The 22,557-nt window shown below is 37.6% G+C and overlaps 1 protein-coding gene across 5 annotated transcripts in view; it reads left to right on the top strand.

Annotated features, from left to right (window-relative positions):
• The window catches only part of STRN (striatin), a 119,570-nt gene that overhangs the window by 64,817 nt on the left and 32,196 nt on the right, over positions 1–22,557 (top strand). For 3 of the 5 annotated variants that reach the window (XM_016948352.4, XM_016948353.4, XM_016948355.4), the window contains 5 exons: positions 2,011–2,146; positions 7,676–7,811; positions 14,857–14,967; positions 17,074–17,160; positions 17,605–17,748. In XM_016948352.4, coding sequence (XP_016803841.1) covers positions 2,011–2,146; positions 7,676–7,811; positions 14,857–14,967; positions 17,074–17,160; positions 17,605–17,748 — 614 coding nt within the window. The remainder of the gene's footprint in view (positions 1–2,010; positions 2,147–7,675; positions 7,812–14,856; positions 14,968–17,073; positions 17,161–17,604; positions 17,749–22,557) is intronic. The other 2 variants (XM_525732.8, XM_016948354.4) reach the window with 2 other exon arrangements.

Raw genomic sequence — 22,557 nt, forward strand, 5'->3', positions numbered from 1 at the left:
TCTCTGTATAGATATAGACTGTGTGGACATTATCTTTAGTTCTGTTTTTATGTTCTGGGTTTAATGTAAGTCATCAAGTTAACTTAGATAGTATAAATGGTGTTGTTTTTTTTTTGAGACGGAGTCTCGCTCTGTCACCCAGGCTGGAGTGCAGTGGCGCCATCTCAGCTCACTGCAAACTCTGCCTCCCGGGTTCACGCCATTCTCCTGCCTCAGCCTCCCGAGTAGCTGAGACTACAGGTGCGTGCCACCGCACCCAGCTAATTTTTTGTATTTTTAGTAGAGATGGGGTTTCACCATGTTGGCCAGGATGGTCTCCATCTCTTGACCTCATGATCCACTCGCCTTGGCCTCCCAAAGTACTGGGATTACAGGCATGAGCCACCACGCCTGGCCAATAGTATAAATGTTTTTAAGAACTATAATGCATACTTTAATAACCTTCAGTAAAGACTTTCAGGGAAGACCACTCTTGTGTGTTTTGGCCTTGATTTGTCTTTTAAGAATGACAAAGATACTGTTGCTAATCTGTCCGATTTCAGTAGGGATAAAGAGTTAGGGGAGGGTGATACCAAACACAAAGCTGTAAGTAGATTTGAAATTTAAGATAGCTCTCTTTTGAAAATTTTGTCCATAATAGTTTCTACATTTTTTTTTTTTCCAGGAAAATGCTCTCTGTCTAAAAGATTACCTAATGAACTGGAGATAAATCTTTCTGTTCTGGCCATTGGAATCTTTACTAAATTTATTTATTTATTTATTTATTTATTTATTTAGAGACAGAGTCTCACTCTGTCACCTGGGCTGGAGTGCAGTGGCACGATCTCAGCTCACTGCAACCTCTGCCTCCCGGGTTCAAGCGATTCTCCTGCCTAAGCCTCCCGAGTAGCTGAGACTACAGGCACGCGCCACTACACCCAGCTAATTTTTGTATTTTTAGTAGAGATGGAGTTTCACCATGTTGGTTGGCCAGGATGGTCTCAATCTCTTGACCTCGTGATCCGCCTGCCACAGCCTCCCAAAGTGCTGGGATTACAGGTGTGAGCCACTGCGTCCAGCCAGTCTTTACTAAATTTATTTTGAGGGAACTAAATTCAAGTCATATATTTGAAAATTCAACTATTTCTAAGAGATTAATGGCTTATTAAGCAACAGGGTCGAGTCTAGTAGCAATGTTAATTTGACTAGTGTATTGCTGTTAGTAATTTTATGTACACATTTTCTCTTTTACTTTAGCTGTTAAGCAGAAATACAAGATTGCATCAGAGAAAAATGACATACTTGTTATTTTCTTAGTTGTGTAAACTTATGTAAGAGGTCAAAGGGAAAGTTGTAGAGAGAATAAGAGTAGAGAAAAACGGCGGTAGAGATAATAAAAATATTTTTAAAATGAAATACATTAAGGTTGGTTTAAGGATCAAAATAATAATAAATCAGGAAGGGGAGTTTTTTACATTAGATTACCACTAATCTAAATAGATACGAGTGGCTCATGCCTATAATCCCAGCACTTTGGGAGGCTGAGGCTGAGGCGGGCGAATCACTTGGGCTCAGGAATTAGAGTCCAATTTGGGCAACATAGTGGAACCCCATCTCTACTGAAAATACAAAAATTAGCAGGGCGTGGTAGCTCACTCCTGTAATCCCAGCTGCTTGGGAGGCTGAAACTGGAGAATTGCATGAACCTGGGAGGCGGAGACTGGAGTGAGTTAGATCATGCTACTGCACTCTACCGTGGGTGACAGAGCCCGGAGACTTTGTCTCCAGGTAGATAGGTAGGTAGGTAGGCAGGCAAGTAGATAGATAGGATTACAAAGTACTTAAAGAGTATCCACTTCCTGTATTGCTTTTTAAATTTGTGGGAGTGTAATTGATAAGAATCAATGTAGATAATGTGATTTGGGATTTATAGTTACCATATAAACAGAAGTTGATGCAACATATCATGGGTTACTTCTTATGTCGAAGTTAGAAAGATTAACTAAGCAGGATGTACATGTTTTACACCAGAAAATCTGAGTTAACAGATTCTGCCTCCGTGCTGGATAATTTCAAATTCCTTGAAAGTGCAGCTGCAGATTTCAGTGATGAAGATGAAGATGATGATGTTGATGGAAGAGAGAAAAGCGTCATTGATACTTCAACAGTGAGTTAGATAACTCATACAATATAAATATTTTTAGGGACTATAATACATACTGTATAATGCATAAAAGAATCCATGTTCTTTAATATTAACCCCTAGCTTTTTCTTTTTCATGAATTTGGAGACATTTATGAGAGTTTATAATATTGATTTCAAGTTGAGAATATTTTTAATATAGTAGCTTTCTCTTGAAATTCCTCACTGTTTGACTTTTTGTTCATTCATTGAACAGGACAACTTTTCTATGGGGCAGATGAATATAGTAAATATTGTGTGTTATAACAATGCAGGGTTATTGGTTGTTACAAGAGAATAGAATTGACAGACACATCATGGTGCCTGATGGCAGCTAGCATCAGCTCTAATACATGCAGTTTTTGTCTCTTGTCAGGATTGTTTTGGTAGGCAAACTTTCAGAACTCTTCCATTAGAGTTCTTCAAAATTGTTTAGCGTTCTTCTCAAGTTTTGTTCAGATGTTTATAAGCTTATTGACTTTCCCATGGTAGTTTCTTGGAATGAGAGATGTCTTGAAGTAGCCACTTCTTTCTCTTCCCTTCTCCATTTTCTTCTCTTCTTCCCTCTTTCCCCCTTTTCCTCTCTCTTCGCTTTTCTCCCCTCTTCCCCTTCTCCCTTCTCTCTCTTCTTCCTTCTTCCTCCTACTCATTTTCCTTCTTTTTAAAGTAAGATATGAGGACATGTTTCCCTTTGTCTAGGAAAATGTTTGCATTTTCTCTTTCACATTAATTTATGAATAGAGAGGAGGAAAGTAAAGTAATAGAAAGCAGATTGGACCTCTAACTAAAAGACTTGGGTTTAAGCTCCAGTTCTGCCACTATTTGTGTTTCTTAATGCTTCAGGCTTAGTTTTTTCATTTGTAAAATGAAGATTGTTATAAATAGCCATCTTAACCTTGGAGGATTTTGTGAGGAACAAAGAGACACTATGTGCGAAAATGATCTGTTTAACTATAAAGTGCTTTCTAAGTGTAACCTCTGTGTGTTTTATGCCTTCTGCTTCTCGGGCTCCATCAGAGACTCAAATTATTACTACCAGATTATTGTTTTCCATCACGACTATTCAATAGTACTCTACTGGTAAAGCCCTGCCATGGAAATTATTTGAAATTCAAGTAGTAACTTCCAATTTTTCTTATCCAAACAAGTAGTAATAGCGTGTGTCTTAATTTACCATAGTAAAAGGAACAGCCTAAATTTCTATGACGCTTTTTCTGTGTCCTGATCATCTGGAAATTGTGTAGTCCCTTGTGATTTCTGTGGGATGCTGGCATTGAGATATTATTTTTGCATCAAAATACTTTATTCATAACTCAATATTAAATAATGCCTTGAATCATGATGCTGTGTTTCTGTTAGTGATATCAATTTAAATATTTAAAATATTTATAAACTAATTATTAAAACTGTTACATATGATCTTACTAGAAATTCCTAAACCATAGACTGTTGTCTTTTTAAGTAAACAACATAATAAATATACTGTCTTCTAATTAGTGCAGATCATAGCAGTTCTGTGCTGCGTGCAGTGGCTTGTGCCTGTAACCCCAGCTACTCAGGAGGCTGAAGTGGGAGGATCACTTGAGGCCAGGAGTTTGGGACCAGCCTAGGCAACATAGCAAGACCCGATATCTAAAAAAAAAATTTTTTTTAATTAGCCATGTGTGATGGCACACACCTGTAGTTCCAACTGCATGGGAGGCTGAGGAAGGAGGATCGCTTGAGCCCAGGAATTTGATGTTGCAGTGAGCCATGATCATGCTACTGCACTCAAAAATTTTTTTAGTTTTGGCTGGGTACGGTGGCTCACACCTGTAATCCCAGCACTTTGGGAGGCCGAGACGGATGGATCACTAGGTCAGGAGATCGAGACCATCCTGGCTAACACGGTGAAACCCTGTCTCTACTAAAAATCCAAAAAAAATTAGCTGGGTATGGTGGCGAGTGCCTGTAGTCCCAGCTACTCAGGAGGCTGAGGCAGGAGAATGGCGTGAACCCAGGAGGCAGAGCTTGCAGTGAGATTGCGCCACTGCACTCCAGCCTGGGTGACAGAGCGAGACTCTGTCTCAAAAAAAAAAAAAAAATTTTTTTTTTTTTAGTTTTTTTGGAAAAAAATATTTCTAAGCAAATCACTGGTTTTAACAGTTTTGCTTATTTTTCACATTATATTACATTAATTTTCACAGCTACACTCAAATAGCTATATGCCGAAAAGGACTTTAACAACCTAATTCTGTGTAGCAGTGAATAAGCATAACTTACTGCATTCTATAGGAAAAGCTGAAAGTTATCCTATTAAAATGTCAAGTAGAACAAGTTTTAAAAATGTTATTTTATTTTATTTTTCTTTTTTTTTTGAGACGTAGTTTCACTCTTGTTGCCCAGGCTGGAGTGCAGTGGTGCAATCTCAGCTGACTGCAACCTCCGCCTCCTGGGTTCAAGCAATTCTCCTGTCTCAGCCTCCCGAGTAGCTGGGATTACAAGCATGCGCCGCCACACCCGGCTGATGTTGTATTTTTAGTAGAGACAGGGTTTCTCCATGTTGGTCAGGCTGATCTCGAACTCCTGACCTCAGGCGGTCCGCCTGCCTTGGCCTCCCAAAGTGCAGGGATTACAGGTGTGAGTCACTGCACTTGGCCCTTATTTTTCTTTGCCATCATTATTATCAGTATTCTCGTCATCACCAGTTAAGTGTAATAACAACCCTGAGATTATACATGCATGTAAAAAGGGATCAGTTTCAAACTGTGTGAAGCCTAACTTCTGCAGCAGCATTTAGTCTCCACATTCAGGAACTTTAGGAGGAAAAAGAATGGAACTAAGAGCTATTAACTATTTTTTTTAGCCACAGTGTAAAGAATCCCACGTCCCTTTGTGTCATGGCCCTCCTAATGGTTTTTGAAGTGACAGTTTATTCATTTTTCTAATCTACTTAGGCATCCTGTGCAACCCATAACTTCTTTGGTTTTCTCTTAATTTCCTAAATTGATTTATAAGCTCATTGAAGGTAGAAGTGGAGTGGAACCTTCTATGTCAGGAAGAAAAGTAATACATCCTTATTATTACAAACTCTGCCTCTTCCGATTCTAATCCTGTTCTCCAGTGGTAAACACAATTCATTTTTCTTCTGTACCTAAACATTAAAAACAGAGGACTTTTGGTTTATTTATTTAAAGTGAGATACTTAGTAAATAGTAATCTGCAATGACAGTAATAAATGTCATTTATCTTTATTCTTTGTAAGGGTATACTGAGGTGATGAGACTAGAAACAAGTTTTTCCCCCCAAGAGTTGCTTTTATTACTTAATACCTAATATTTAATGTTGAAAATATATTCGTACTTGGAATTTGGGTTTCCACATGCTTCTTATGGATTTTGCCTGCTCTTTTTGTCAGGCAGTGAGAACAAGGACTCTGTAAGATGTTGGTGGTGGTCCCTCTGAATTACAGCTGGCAACTCATCAGAGTCTAGAAGATGGAGGGATTAAGCCTCTAGGGTAAAAGAAGGTAGATTAGGCAATATATTTATATGTGGAACTCTGAGAATTGGGGTGTCCTGTTGGCATAACTCTTCAGATACACCTGGTTTTTTTCTTTTTTCTTTTTTTTGAGATGGAGTCTCGCACTGTCACCCAGGCTGGGACGCAGTGGCGTGATCTCAGCTCACTGCAAGCTCCGCCTCCTGGGTTCACGCCATTCTCCTGCCTCAGCCTCCTGAGTAGCTGGGACTACAGGTGCCCACCACCATGCCTGGCTAATTTTTTTTTTTTTTTTTTTTGTATTTTTAGTAGAGACAGGGTTTTTACCATGTTAGGCAGGATGGTCTCCACCTCCTGACCTCGTGATCCACCCATCTCGGCCTCCCAAAGTGCTGGGATTACAGGCGTGAGCCACCGTACCTGGCCCAGATACACCTTTCTACCTTAGTCTGGCTACCTAGGGAAAATTAGAATAGATTATTAGAATATGGTTTGTATTTATAAAAGAATACACATTCAGCACGGGTTTTCTGTTCCCAGTCTGCCACACTGATCTTGCGTTTTTTGTTTGTCTAATAGATTTGCTAGATGGTAGATTGGGAGGTGCTGTAAGCATAGAAGTATTTCTTGATTTTAGGAAAATATCCCAAATAGTTAAACAAATTATTCTAGCATCATTAAATAATCCTTTGATTTCTCCTATCCAATTGTGTTTTTTTTTTTTTTTTTTTTTTAAGACAGAGTCTTGCTCTGTTGCCCAGGCTGGAGTGCAGTGGCGCGATCTTGGCTCACTGCAAGCTCCGCCTCCCAGGTTCACGCCATTCTTCTGCCTCAGCCTCCTGAGTAGCTGGGGCTACAGGTGCCTGCCACCATGCCTGGCTAATTTTTTTGTCTTTTTAGTAGAGACGGGGTTTCACCGTGTTAGCCAGGATGGTCTCGATCTCCTGACCTCTTGATCCACCCACCTCGGCCTCCCAAAGTGCTGGGATTAGGATTACAGGCATGAGCCACCGCACCTGGCCACTCCTATACAGTTTTTATATGTACCAGGACAGTTAACGCTAGATAGGAGTTGTTTATGATGCCACCTTTGTTCTGTTGGTAGTGGCTTCTTGGAGTGCTGTACTGAGAAGGATTTCTGAGGCTGTATCTTGTTTTTGAAGAAGAATGCTGTGATTGATGAATGATACCAATTAACAGCATGGGAACAGGGCCATACAAGTCACGTGTTTGTCATCTTTGGGGTCTACTTCTCAACTCTCTAGTCTATCCTATTGGTCTGTCTGTAAAACTTTTATAATTTTAAGCCACTCACAATAGCCCAGCGATAACATTTGATCCTATCATGTTATTTCTGTTTTGCATGAAGTGAGGAAGCTGAAGTCTAGAGAAACTGAGATATTGAAATTTTATTCAAAGAAAATGCAAACCTAGCATCCTAATTTCTTTAGGCCCATGTTGGTAAAGGTGACTGAGATGGAGACAGTTCATAAAGAGCTTAGGCATGTAGATCACAAAAATTGTCCCTGCATGTATTCAGCTTAAGTTTTAGCCCTTCAATTGGATTTGTGATTCCAGAGTTATTTCTAAATATAGAGAAATGAACCATAGCAGCCTTTACCAATTTGTTGTTAAATCTAAGTTAGATGCACTCTGAAAGATCAACATTTTAGGGAAAAAAATAAATACATGGAGAGCTACTAGAGAAAACTGATGCAAGGTTAGGACAGTAGAAATAATTATGGGAACCTTGTAAATCATATATCTGTCGTTTCAGTACATGTCTTATATTTCAGTATGTGGTTCCGTTAGTTTACTTAAAACAAGCCATAATACCGTTGAGCAAAGTTTAAATTACTGCTTTAAAATTTATAATGTACATCTTTTTTAAAACTATGTGATTTTCACTGAGTTAGGTAGTACAGTTATTTAACACAACAAAGGTATACTTTCTGAAGAAAATAATTGAATTTTCTTATTCAGTGGTAAAGGGAAACTGTCTCCTTTATTTAATTTAGCATGTTTTTTCATTAGATTGTTAGGAAAAAAGCATTGCCTGACAGCGGTGAAGATCGAGATACAAAAGAAGCTCTAAAGGAGTTTGACTTCTTGGTTACATCAGAGGAAGGAGACAATGAATCTAGAAGTGCAGGTGATGGAACAGACTGGGGTAAGGAAGCATACTGGATCCAACCAGAGATGTTAAGTAAATAAAAGAAATTAATATTTTACCAGGAGGGCAACATCTTAACTATAATGTTGAAATATTGAGCATTCTGTGAACTTATTACTACTAGCACCCTTTATCCAGGGTGAATGTGTGTGTAAGTTTAAGGAACATTGTATAACTACCTCATTTAAAAAGAAAAAAGAACAACAACAATACAGTATGAAAAGAATTTGAATTACTATATAGAATATTCTCTGTTTTCTGTTTAGACAGTGGAACTTGCAAATCTAGATTTTTGTGGAAATTGATTATGAGACTTTAGTTAGAGGATTTTTGGAGATCTCATTGCTGACATCTTCCATGCAAAAAGAAGTATGAGTTTAAAAATTGTAGTCAGTCATTTATCGTAGTTTAAGATTTGACAGTTCGTAAAAGGCATAGAATTTTTCTTCTCAAAATGTTCTAAAAAATCAAATATTTTAAACATCTAATAAGAGTTAAAACAAGTATTTTGGGGAAAATCCATCTCATAAAAAAAGGTCATTTAATTTTTCCTGTAAAAATGTTGTGCATAAATCGTTAAAAGTACTCTTAGGGTTTTTTTTTGCTATTGAAAGCAGTGCCATACTGAAATTACATTTTTAATTGTCTGTAACATATATAAAGAAATCTTACTTAGAGTTGTATATTGACTTTTTATACAGGCATTAAGGCTTATAGCCAGGACTGAGTTGCAGCAGCAGGATCTGCTATGTTTATGCTTTATTACTGGCACCTGAAAGTTTTCATTGTTTTTCTTTCTAGCTCAGCAGTATATTTACTTTTTTTTTTTCATACCGAGTCTCACTCTGTCACCCGGGCTGGAGTGCAGTGGCTTTTTGATACCGAGTCTCACTCTGTCACCCAGGCTTGAGTGCAGTGGCGTGATCCTGGCTCACTGCAACTTCCAGTTCCCGGGTTCCAGCAGTTCTCATGCCTCAGCCTCCTGAGTAGCTGGGACTACAGGTGTGCGCCACCAGGCCTGGCTAATTTTTGTATTTTTAGTAGTAACAGGGTTTCACCATGTTGGCCAGGCTGGTCTCGAATTCCTGACATCAGGTGATCTGCCCGCCTCGGCCTTCCAAGGTGCTGGGATATCAAGCATGAGCCACTGCTCCCAGCCTTGTATTTACTTTTTTAAAGTTAGGTTTTATATTATGTTCTTCCCAGAAGAGGATAGGGATCTGTTGGTTTGGGTCCAGCCTTTCATGATGTTTGAACTTGAATTCTCCATATGAATTTTAAAATTATTTCTTCATGTTGTGTGAATAACTGAAGATTAGATTTTAGTTTCATATATATGTAAATAATTTGCAGCTAATTGTTATCTTTTCAATATTGAGTGTTCTTCTCAATAAAAAAGATACATGTCCCAAATTATACAGATTACCCTATTTATAAATAGTGTTTTTTTTGTTTTTTGTTTGTTTTTTTCTTTTTCAACTTTCAGTTTTGGGAGTACATTTGCAGGTTTGTTACTTGGGTATATTGCGTGATGATGCAGTTGAGGGTATAAATGATACTGTCACCCATGTACTGAGCATAGTACCCTTACTCATCAGTTGGTTTTTCAGCCCTTACTGCCCTCCCTGCCTCCTGCCTCTAGTAGTCCCAGGTGTCTTTGTTGCCATCTTTATGTCCCTAAGTACCTACTATTTAGCTCCCAGTTATAAGTGAGAACATGTAGTATTTGGTTTTCTGTTTCTATGTTAATTTACTTAGGATAAATACAGATTCTAATATACCTTCAAGAACTAGAACACAGCCTGTAAGACTGGAACACAGGTATTAATTCTGTCTAAATGTTACTTGGTGTGTTTTACTTAAAATGAAGAACTTTTTTTACATTTTTAGTTACACACATTAGAAATACTAATTAAATCCCTATTTTTTTGGTATATTTCTTCTCTGAAGGAAAAATAAAAGAGTTCTAAAGCCAAAATGAAAAAAAGTAAGATACCTTTTCCTTCTCTCATTCATTTAAAAATTCTGTTGAACTTTTTTCTCCTTCATGATTGCTTGGTCATTATATGTAGTGACTGATAAGAAAACTCTCCTAGATAAGTTCAAGGAAAAGGTTTCCTAATGTTTTTAACAGACAAAAATAGATTTTTTGTAAACTTTTTTTCCATCTGAAACATTTTACAATAAAACTAATTTGTGCTTACCTCAAGGAAATGTTCTTCCTCTGTAAATATTGAACAATCCCAGTGGCACAAGGTCTACAAGAGATATTATGTTATGTTGCTAATTTTTCTGCCTTGCATTCAAAGTAGACTTCAACCCCACCTTACTTATCAGAAACCATTATAATAAGGGCATTTGTTGAATCTTTTTTTTTTTTTTTTTTTTTTTGACAGAGTCTCACTCTGTTGCCCAGGCTAGAGTGCAGTGGTGCAATCTTGGCTCACTGAAATCTCCGCCTTCTGGATTCAAGCAGTTCCCCTGCCTCAGCCTCCAGAGTAGCTGGGATTACAGGCGCCTGCCACCACGCCCGGCTATTTTTTGTATTTTGGTAGAGACAGGGTTTCACCATGTTGGTCAGGCTGGTCTTGAACTCCTGACCTCAAATGATCTGCCTGCCTTGGCCTCCCAAAGCGCTGGGATTACAGGTATGAGCCACCAGGCCTGTCCCATTTGTTGAATCTTTTAATGACTCTTCTTGTTGAGGTGTTAAAGTAAGTTACTTAAGTAAGGCTGTCTGTCTATCCCTGATGTGAAATTCGAAATCTGAAATGCTCCAAATTCTGAAACTTTTTGAGCACTGACATGATATTTAAAGAAAATACGTATTGGAGCATTTTGGGTTTTGGATTTTTGGATTGGGGGGTGCTGAACCAGTATAGTACAAATATTCCAAAATCCAAAATAATTTGAAATCCGAAATACTTCTAGTCCCAAGCATTTTGGGTAAGGGATAGTCACCTGTAGTGTATTATTTTGCTTTTATGTTGGAGCTTCCTATGAGAGGAAGAAACTGATTATACTTCTAAGTCCAGCTGACTTCTTCTTGCCCTTAGTGTTCAGTTGAAAATTACTTTCTAGAATGATTGGTAGGTTCATTTGCCCAAGAATCATTAAAAAATAGTTTTCTGGGCCAGGTGCAGTGGCTCACGCCTGTAATCCCAGCACTTTGGGAGGCCAAGGCGGGTGGATCACCTGAGGTCAGGAGTTTGAGACTAGCCTGGCCAACCTGGTGAAACCCCATCTCCACTAAAAATATGAAAATTAGCTGGGCATTGGGGCGGGTGCCTGAAATCCCAGCTACTCGGGAGGCTGAGGTAGGAGAATCACTTGAACCTGGGAGGCAGAGGTTGCAGTGAGCCAAGATGACGCCATTGCACTCCAGTCTGGGCGACAGAGCGAGACTCTGTCTCAAAAAAAAAAAAAAAAAAAAGTTTTCTGGTGCAGTGATAATATTGACAATAGTAACTTTATAACCATAGCACACAGTAAAATTTTCATATGCCTTTACTTTTGCTTAAACCATGTTAATTTGCCATTACCTTCAGGGACTGTGTCATGGTACCAGTGGCACTTCTTTTCCTTTTTTTGTAGTAAATAAAAGATACTTATTTAGTCATTGAAGAATACAGTGGGTACCTAGTGACTCGCTTTTCTTTCAAGAAAACAAGTCTGGAAACCAAGGAGATGTTAAAGTGAAACAGGCCTTTATTCTGTCTTATTCCCTACTGAGCTTGTGTATCAAGTTACTTATATTTTAGGCAAGTCCACCAACATAGCTGCATCTACTGTGCCACACTGAGGTCTTTCTCTGAGGAATCACACATCTGCATAGATATAGTTGGTCATTTTAATTGTGAATCATATTGTAAGGGTGCCGGAGATTGGTTTTTCTCCGAGGACAGCTGCACTGTTCCTTGTGTAACTTCCTTTACTTTAACGTATGAGTCATAGCTCAGTGTATTATATGATACATGTGTGTACATTTTACCTAGCCTATTATATGAGTCACATGCTTGACTGTTCTCACAACTGAGTTGTCTCCTTCTTTAGTAGTGTGCTGGATAGTTCTGTTAGTGAGCATGAGTAAATGGAATCTTTCGGTTTCCTGGAGGTTTCTTTACCAGTAGTTTGACCTGTATGTTTTAGGATTTTATAATTCAGATTCAAAGGGTTCACTTTTAACAAATTAACAAAACTAGATTGCAAATCTTGTCTAATTGAGTGAACATTTAAGCCATTTTAAGGGTTCTCTCCATCTCTCTTCTACTCTACTCCCCCACCCCCCCCCCCAAAAAAAAAAGAGGAATATGCTTAGGTTGAGAATCTGGTTAGATTCTGGCAAGCAAAAAGATTTTACCATACATCTTCCATGATTGCTATTGTTTTTATGAGTCTAGTAAGATTATAAGGCTACATTTTAACTTCAAAAACCTGAAGACATTCTGGGGACCCAAAAGCCATGTAGTTTAATTTATTATTAAGACCTGATTGATGAAAATTAACATTTTTAATTGTTATGTCTTTCTGGGAAAATAAAGAATGTTTCTCCTATTGATAGATTATAGTTAAGTATATAAAAATGTTGTTTAAAATGATTTTTAATAGTATTATATTCAGAGGCCCAGGAAACAGTTTTCTAAACTGGATTGAAACTCAAATTATTAAAAACAGATTTCTGTTTATTATGATTCACTTTGGTTTACTCGGATCATTCATTCAACAAATATTGATCAAGTGCTTTCTATTTGCTGGGTTTTCTAGGTGAAGATCCTCATTCTTCTGGTGCTTACATTCAACTAAGAGGATATAGTATGTCAGAAGGTGATAAATGCTATGGAAAGTAGAAAAAGTACAGAGTAAGGGAGATAGAGAGAGCTGGTGTCAGTGTGGGGTAGAGAAGGCAGGTTACAATTCAAAATAGAGTGGTTAGCTGGGTGCAGTGGCTCATGCCTGTGATCCCAGCACTTTGGGAGGCTGAGGTGGGAAGATTGCTTGAGCCCAGGAGTTTGAGACCAGCCTGGGCAACATAGTGAGACCTCATCTCTACAAAAAATTTTTTAAAAATTAGCCGGGCATGGTGGTACACACCTGTTGTCCCAGCTACTTGCGGCGCAGAGGTGGGAGGATCGCTTCAGCCCAGGAGGTCAAGGCTGCAGTGAGTTGAGATTGTGACAGTGCACCCCAGCTGGTTTGATAGAATGAGATTCTGCCTCAAAAATAAATGGATAAGTAAATAAATGCACGTGCACACACACACACACACACACACACACACACACACATAAATTAAAAACCCATAAAATATAGTGGCCACGATAAGCCCCATTGAGAAGGTTACAACTGAGTAAAAGACGTGATGAGGGAATTGGCCATCTGGGGAAGAAGTGTTCAGGAAGAAGAAAGCCAGCGCAAATGCCTTAAGATGGTAGCAGCATCCCTGGCATGCCTGAGAAATTTAAGGGAGCCAGAGTGGCTAGAGCAGAGTGATTCTAGGGAGAATGTAGTAAGAAATGACCAGATCATGTTGGGCCATGTAGACCAGTGGTGAGATGGGGAGCCATGGGAGGGATTTGAGCAAGAAGGGTGACACGATCTTTTATTTTAAACCATCTCTGGCTACACAGGGAAACCAGTGTTGACAATAGACTTGGGGAAGGGAGAACAATTATTGCAGTAATCCTAGCAAGAGATCATAGTGATCAGAGTAGTAGTAGATGTGCTGAGAAGCCAGATTCTGAATATTTGTGAAGGTAGAGAAAATAGTTTTCCCTGATATATTTAATGTGGAGTGGGAAAGAATGGGTTTTGCTCTTAACAAGTGCACGTATGGAATTGTCATCAAATAAGGTGGGGAACCCTTTGGATGGAACAGATTGGATGGGGAGAGAGGTTGGGTGTTTGGTTTTGTATGTTTGCTTGGAGGTATCTGTTAGACTTCCTAATGGAAATGTAGAATGAACAGTTGGATGTATCAGTCTTGGGTTTAAGCTAGCATTCTGAGTTAACATTTACATAGCATTATATAGTATTTACATTGTTTTATAGTAAATATAAATACATAACATAGTCTTTAAATTTTCTTCTCTTGAAATAGTGACAATTGATTATTGATTTTCTTTACTACTAGAAACTCAGTTTCCTGTTTTAAGAATTTATAAACATCATTTAAGATGTAAATTTTAAATGAAGGTTGATTAATAAATTTTAACAAATGCTATGTATTAAGCCTGTAAAATAAAAATTATCACTTATTAATGAACACATGGCAAAAATATAAAATTCTTTAAAAGATCGTTGGCGTTTATTTTGTACAATCCCTAAATAATAATTTTCTCTCATCACATAAATTAATACAAAGTCTTTTTGTGTTAGTCCTAGAGGAATTCTGAAAACGAGAAGTTCTGTTTTTTGTTGTTTTTTTTTTTTTTTGAGACAGAGTTTTGCTCTTGTTGCCCAGGCGGGAGTGCAATGGCACAATCTCGGCTCATTGCAACCTCCGCCTCCTGGGTTCAGGCGAGTCTCCTGCTTCAGCCTCCCAAGTAGCTGGGATTACAGGCATGAGGTACCATGCCCGGCTAATTTTGTATTTATTTATTTATTTATTTTACTAGAAATGGGGTTTCACCTGTTGGTCAGGCTGGTCTTGAACTCCTGACCTCATGTGATCCACCCGCCTCAGCCTCCTAAAGTGCTGGAATTATAGGCGTGAGCCACCCCACCTGGCCAAGAAGTTCTTGATTGTAAAGTGTTTGGGCTTAATTTACTAAAAATCACTAAAATCTTCCGTGTGTGTGTGTGTGTGTGTGTTTGTGTGTGTGTGTGTCTTTCAAGAGAAACTGATTCTAGGAAATTGCACTGATCATTTCTTCTTAGTGATTATATTTTTTTGTGTGACTTATATGTATAAAATGAATAAACTGACTTTTTTTAAGTTAGTGATACTATAAAGAAAGTGGTTGTTATGTCATTCAGACATACTGACTCAGAGTGTTCAATATTTTATTGAAAAAGGCTGTTTCATTTGTTTCACTCTGTTTAGAAAAGGAAGACCAGTGTCTCATGCCTGAAGCCTGGAATGTGGACCAGGGAGTAATTACCAAACTCAAGGAACAATACAAAAAGGAGAGAAAGGGGAAAAAGGGGGTGAAGAGTAAGTGGAAAACATTGTATCTGTAAATCATAAATCTTGCCTCTTTACATCCCCCAGTTTTTTTTTCAATGTTTTCCTAAAACTACTTACTCTTTTTCATTTCTGCTCCTGACCTCTTTCCTTTTCACCTGCTCTCAGGGGTTGAAATTAAATGATTAGCTATTTAATTATGAACTTAAAAGAAAACAACCCACATGTACTTATGGAATCATGTATACTATATCCCAATAATAAATCCAGAGCCTCATGAGTGTTGGGCTATGTATTCAAACACAGTGATAATTTGATTTTTAAAAGTACCTGTGCTTAATTATAACAATGTTTTTCTTTTTCAGTGACAATTTATAACTCATTTAGTGTGACCCTCTGGCAATCCACCAAAATTATTGCTTATAATTTTAGACATTGGTGACAGAAAGTTAATTTCTACCCCTGAATATTCTATGTGTTCATAACATGCAATTCATTTGCTCATACCACTATATGCTATACAGGGCACAGAGTCAAATATATAACTTCTAAAAATATTTATTTTCTATTTAAACATTTTTGGCCAATTTTATTTATAACATTATTACCAATGACCTTTTTTCCTTTTTAATATGTGCCACATCAAAAACAAAATCCAAAAGGAAATTTCTAGCCCTGTGAATCATATATGTTTAATTATTTCATTATGCAAATTGTTTAGCAATGGATCTAGTTAAGAATGTAAAATGGAAATACAAAACCTTGCAAACCATTCCTGAAAACAGTCTTAAATCATCTTCTTAGGGGAACAAGGCTAAATTACCTCCTTGTGTTTCTACCCTCATTGACAATATGGGCCTCCCTTTTATGGTAATAGGAATTTGATTATTTGAGATGTTAAGGTAGTATAAAGTGAGATTAAAAGCTAACTTAGCGAGAAATGTATTTTAAAGTTGCGAAAGACTGGAAAGGTATGCTTTTTCTTTTTCTCTCTCTGTAGTGATGCTAAAGCTTATTAAAGACCAGTCATTCCTGTTAGGACATTCTTTTAAACTTTATTACTTAAAAGCATTTAAACCTTTATTTAAAATATTTTAGAAATTACAAGCGTTTAGCTTGATTTGATAAAAAGTCAGTGTCTGTTATTGATGTTAAACCATTACATAATGAGAGATGATGTTGTAATGCTATCTCAATATAGATTAAATCAGAATGAGAAAGATTAATATTAAAACATAAGCACATTTCATACCTTTTCGCCCAATATACTTACTGTTAGACAATTTAATCTTAACAAGCATAGGGAGATGATTTGTCTTGGCTTTTGAGAGTCGTGACAAAAAAACAGTTAAACTGAAATTTTGAGGAAAATTTGAATGTCATATGTGAGAAATAATTTCCAGATTAACTTAATATTGATATATTTCTTTAGGTCATTATGCTACAAAAATGAATGTCTTGAAATATAAAAGATCCTTTAGTTGGAAAGGTAACCAGGACTTAGGCACAATCCATCTACTTTTCCATTGATTATTCAGTTCTTGTCAAATATCAAGGCATTGCTGTAGTTGGAATTTAACTGAAACTGCACCATTTGACTGGAACAATATTCCTACTAATAGAAGCAATTGGATTTCTTAAATCGGGGGATTAAAATGTGTTCAGACATCTAGCACATGGTTTTTTTTAGTATGGTGAAGAAAAATGACACTGTAAGGGAGAAATTTTAACATCTTTCATTGAAGAGAGAGGGACTACACATTTCAGCACATTTTGTTTAATGTCTTCAGTTCATGTTATCTTGATAAAATAGCAATCTAGGAACAAGTAAAGACTTAGGATAAAAATAGAACTGAAGCCATGCTTTGAATTGATATATAAAGCATTGACTTATAAACAACCATAAATTTTTTTTTTTAATTGAACTGGTACTCATTGGAAAAGTTTGAGTCTTTTCAATGTGGTCTAGTAGAGATATTTCCAGTCAAATCCTGTACTCCAATCATACCATCTTGAAATACATTTCTAGGCATTAGTTAAAATTGCTTAAAAATAGTTGTATTCTTTGCTGGTATAGGAACAAACCGTAACAGACTTTGGGTAAGATTTTCCCATTCTTAATTAAACTTATAACAGGAAAAACTACTGAAGATCTGTTTCAGCCTCTATCCTATATAAAACAGTCAAAACAGGGATGTGGGAGAATGAAGAATCAAAGTTTAGGTAAGTAATCGGTAGGGCATGAGACTTCACCTCGGGTACCATAGCTTCAGGATGTAAGGCAATTAATGCAACTTAATTTAAACAAACAGGGATGTTACTGTTTAATTCAGTGCACAGTAGGCTCACAATCCGTATCTGGCTGCATTTAGAGCAATATTCAGTGGTTAAAGAATGTTATTTTTCTTGGTCTAACTGGACACGAGCATTCTTTTTTATGTAAATAGTGATATCCCATTTGCTTAATTTAAAAAGTATAATTCTTTTCAAGAAATAAACTTTTACAGTAATTTGAAAACTTGAAAATAATTCTTATTAATCTAGTAGAATATTTTTAAAGGTAAATATTGACAGATGGAAAATAAGGCTTACAATACCATTTTGATGCAGTTGGATAATTGTCTTTTCTCTTTTTTGTCTCCTCCCACCCCCCCTTTTTTTGGCTAGGGCCCAATAGGTCAAAACTACAAGATATGCTTGCTAATTTGAGAGATGTTGATGAGCTTCCTTCATTGCAGCCATCTGTGGGTTCACCTTCCAGACCCAGCAGCTCCAGGCTTCCTGAACATGAAATTAATAGGGCAGATGAAGGTAAGTATTTAAGATACTCTGGAGCACAAAATGCACTTGGATGTATATCTTTAAATTCTTTCATTAGAAAGGCCTCTCCTATCAGAGAGAACTTTATTCTGCAGATGTTTGATCTGCATAGTTTTCCCCAAATGCAAGCTTCCTTACATTCAAGGGAGTTTGATTCCAACTTCAATCTTCAAGACTTGAGAAGGTGCATACACTTAAAAACCAACTCTAAATTCTGGTTTAAAATATCCGCTGGCTCCACTGATGCCCATGGCCCTATATATACCACTCCAACATTGGAAAAATTAACAGTCTGTAGATTGGTAGTAAATGTTTACTTTGAAACTCATATAAGTATTTAAGCAATTTATTAATGATAATTGAAAAAGGGGATAAAGTCACCTAAAAGTCTAGTCACATATTCTGCTATTTTAACTTGTTCCCTTTCAGTCTTGGTTCACATGTATATACTTTTTTTTTTGTTTTTTGAGATGGAGTCTCGCTCTATCGCCCAGGCTGGAGTGCAGTGGCATGACCTTGGCTCACTACAACCTCCACCTCCCAGGTTCAAGTGATTCTCTTGCCTTAGCCTCCTGAGTAGCTGAGATTACAGGCACCTGCCACCAAGCCTAGCTAATTTTTTTGTATTTTTAGTAGAGATGGGGTTTTGCCATGTTGGCCAGGCTGGCCTCGAATTCCTGACCTCAAGTGATCTGCCCATCTTGGGCTCCCAAAGTGCTGGGATTACAGGCATGAGCCACCATGCCTGGCCTCACATGTATATACTTTTTATACAGGTATAGAATATACCTATATAAAAATATGCATTATTCTACATCATGTATAATAATTCTATTTTGTGTTCTTAAAATTATACAAATGATTTTCATAATGATAATTTTAAGATTGTATATTGTAGACTTGATATGAAACTTTTCCTTTTGAATATTTAGGTTATTTTTAGTCTTTTGCAGTGTAATCTTATGGTATATAAATACAGTTCTTTCTTTTAGACACAAGGTCTGATTTATCTGTTTATAAATGTGTAAAATGCTTGTATGTGGAAATTGATTTTAAAGTACATATTTAAGCTGAGCCTGGTGGTTCCTTGGGAGGCTGAGGTGGGAGGACACTTGAGCCCAGGAGGTTTGTTTTGTTTTTTGTTTGTTTGTTTTTGGAGACAGGCTGTCACTCTGTCACTCAGGTTAGAGTGCAGTGGCTCAATCACAGCTCACCACAACCTTGACCTCTCAGGCTCAGGTGATACTTCCACCTCAGCCTCCTGAGTAGCTAGGACTATAGGCACATGCCACCATGCCCAGATAACTTTTTGTATGCTTTTTGTAGAGACATGGTTTTGCCATGTTGTTCAGGCTTATCTCAAACTCCTGGGCTCAAGTGATCCAACTGCGTCGGCCTCCCAAAGTACTGGGATTACAGGCATGAACCACTGCGCTCAGCCGCAGTTCAGGAGTTTGAGACTGTAGTGCGTGGTGATTGAGTCAGTGAATAGCTACTGCACTCCAGCCTGGGTGACATACTGAGACCCTGTCTCTTAAAACAATCAAATATTTATATTAGCTGAAAATTCAGCATGACATAAAAGTAATTATGATTAATGTATATTTTTAAATACTTATTTAAAAAATCAATCCTGAATTTAAATACTATATTTGCATTGTCTCTTCAAATTAGTATTTATTGATTAACACAGCCTGAGAAAAAGCCACAGCATAATCATATGTTTTTTCTTGTTTTTTTAAATAAATTACATTTTAGAGAGACATAAACTGATATGATTTAGATGTATATAGATTTTCACGATTGGAATACTTCTTCAGTGAAATTTTTGACCAGTACATGGTTAATCATTTGTTAGAGTCAATTATAGCACTTGGAATTTATTACCCATACAAAGAATCAACACATCACACTGTAGATGTAAAATTTATTTGATGTCTTTTGAATTATAGATGTGAGGTCATGGTCCTTAGTAGGTATGTTGATCACTAGGAGATGCATTCTGTTGACATTATAGGTATGAGACTTCTGATCAGTTGCATTTATCCCAAAATCAGGTCTAGATAAGGAGAAAAGTTAGTTTTTCTCTTATTCTCATAATTCAAAAAGTTTATCAGATTTCATCTCAGGCCATACATGAATTATACAGAATTCTATTAATAGAGGTAGGATATATACTATTTACTAAATGACAGATGTACAAAAGCATTCTGTAAGCCACAGAAGATGTCCTTGATAAAAAACATAGTGAGGAACTTTAAAACTCAAGCATTGAATGTTTGTTTAACTTACTATCTGCAGCAGTGGTCCTAAGCCTTCCCCCTCAGTGCAGGTTTTTTGGAAATAGAAAAAACATTTAAGAGATAGATTGTATATTTAATTGTCTATAACTGATACTTCTTGGTCTTCAGTCCACTTTCAGAAAGAATGTTCATATGCTGTGCGTGCTCTATAATTTTGTTACTTTATTTTTATTTTAATAATTCAGAAGGCAGGGCCAGGTGCAGTTTAGTTGCTCACGCCTGTAATCCCAGCACTTTGGGAGGCTGAGGTGGGCAGATCACTTGAGGCCAGAAATTCAAGACCAGCCTGGCCAACATGGCAAAACCCTGTCTCAAATAAAAATACAAAAATTAGCTGGACATGGTGGCGTATGCCTGTAGTCCCAGCTACTTGGGAGGCTGAGGCAGGAGAGTCACTTGAACCCAGGAGGTGGAGGTTGCAGTGAGCTGACACCACACCACTGCACTCCAGTCTGGGTGACAGAGTGAGATTCTGTCTTAAAAAAAAAAAAAAAAAAAAAAATCAGAAGGCAGTGTCACACTTAAAAGGCACAGGGTTTTGTTTTGTTTTGTTTTTTGGTAAAAGCTGATTAGGGCTAGGAAGGTTTAGTTGCCAGATGGAAATGTGACCTATAATCTTAAGTTCTAAGGCTCCTTAGGAACAATCGGTAACAGTGATGCTTATTATTGCTCTGCCTCTTCAGTCCTGGAGTGTCCTGGCTGTCCACTGGTATATAAGGAAAGAGTTGTTACCTGCTTTGTTTTCAGGTTTTACTTGGCCATTTGTAGAGCAGTAGTTGGAATTAGCTTACATAATGTATATGGTCTATCCTAGGAATCTTAGTCTTTTACACCTGAACAAAGTTATCTGGAAATGTTAGAAATGGGAACAAATCAAACAAAAAACACCTGGCTGAAGACCTACCATCATAGTCTCACATGAGTCATTCAACTGATATTTTTGACCTGAAAATTGCTGTTGTAACTTAAACAATTCCTATTCTTCATTAGTAAATGTTTAGAGTTGTTTGAACTTCTTGGATGATATATGGTATTTTGGGTAAAACCTATGTTTATTTTTGCTACTGTATTGTATGGTAGTTTGATAATGTCTTAATTTATGCTCTATTTTGTTCTGATGAGGATTTTAAGAGTTTGTCACTACTGTTTTTAAAAGCAAGTAAGTATTTTTAAATTTTTTTTAAAGACATGGTCTTGCTCTGTTGCCTAGGTTGGAGTGCAGTGGTACAGTCATAGCTCACTGTAGCCTCAAACTCCTGGGCTCAAGAGATCCTCCTGCCTCAAGCCTTCCAGTTAGCTAGGACTAGAGGCATGCACCACCGTGCTTGGTTAATTGTTAAAAAAAATTTTGTAGAGGCCGGGCATGATGGCTCACGCCTGTAATCCCAACACTTTGGGAGGCCAAGGCAGGGAGATCGCTTGAGGTCAGGAGTTTGAGACCAGCCTGGCCAACGTGGCAAAACCCCATCTCAACTGAAAATACAAAAATTAGCCAGGCATGGTGGCAGGTGCCTGTAATCTCAGCTACTTGGGAGGCTGAGACAGGAGAATTTGCTTGAACCTGGGAGGTGTACGTTGCAGTGAGCTGAGATCACACCACTGCACTCCAGCCTGGGTGACAGAGTGAGACCCCTGTCTCAGATTTTTTTTTTTTTTTTAAGAGATAGGGGTCTTGCCCTGTCGCCCAGGCTGGTCTCAGACACCTGGCCCCAAAGGATCCTCTCACCTTGGTATCCCAAAACACTAAGATTACAGGCATGAGCCTCCGAGCCTGGCCAATTCTTTCATTTATTCAATGAGTATTTATTATTAGACATGATTGAATATAAAACTGAAAAATGTCTTGTACATGCACTAGTCAATACAGTTGACTTGTTTCTTTTAAGAAAATTAATTTACCCCTTTAGCAGCTAGGGTTTGAACTACTAAATTCATCTTATTGACTCACAAATGTTTGTCATATGTAACCACCTCTAGGAAACTACTCAAAGACTATCTCTGACGTTTGTCAGAACAAATTGCATTTATAAAGAGTGACATTTTGTTATTGACCAAATTAAATAAAATCATTATTTTAATTAGACATTTTGCTTTTAACTGATTTTTCTATGATGGTTGTTGAAGGAATTGGATTGTTATGTTCAAAATGTTACAAAATAGGATATTTCAGGTTATTCACAAAGTAAAACTGACATCTTTGAAGCACAGTTCACAGCTAATGAAAGTGTTCAAATGGACACTTTAAAAAATTTTCTCGCTGGGCGCGGTGGCTCACGCCTGTATCCCCAGCACTTTGGGAGGCCAAGGCGGGTGGATCACCTGAGATCAGAATTTGAGATCAGCCTGGTCAACATGGGGAAACCCCGTCTCTACTAAAAATACAAAAATTAGCCAGGCATGGTGGCAGGCGCCTGTAATCCCAGCTACTTGGGAGGCTGAGGCAGGAGAATTGCTTGAACCCAGGAGGCGGAGGTTGCAGTAAGCTGAGATCATGCCA

This window comes from Pan troglodytes, chromosome 12 (genome assembly GCF_028858775.2).
Source record: "Pan troglodytes isolate AG18354 chromosome 12, NHGRI_mPanTro3-v2.0_pri, whole genome shotgun sequence".
NCBI classification, from domain to species: domain Eukaryota; kingdom Metazoa; phylum Chordata; class Mammalia; order Primates; family Hominidae; genus Pan; species Pan troglodytes.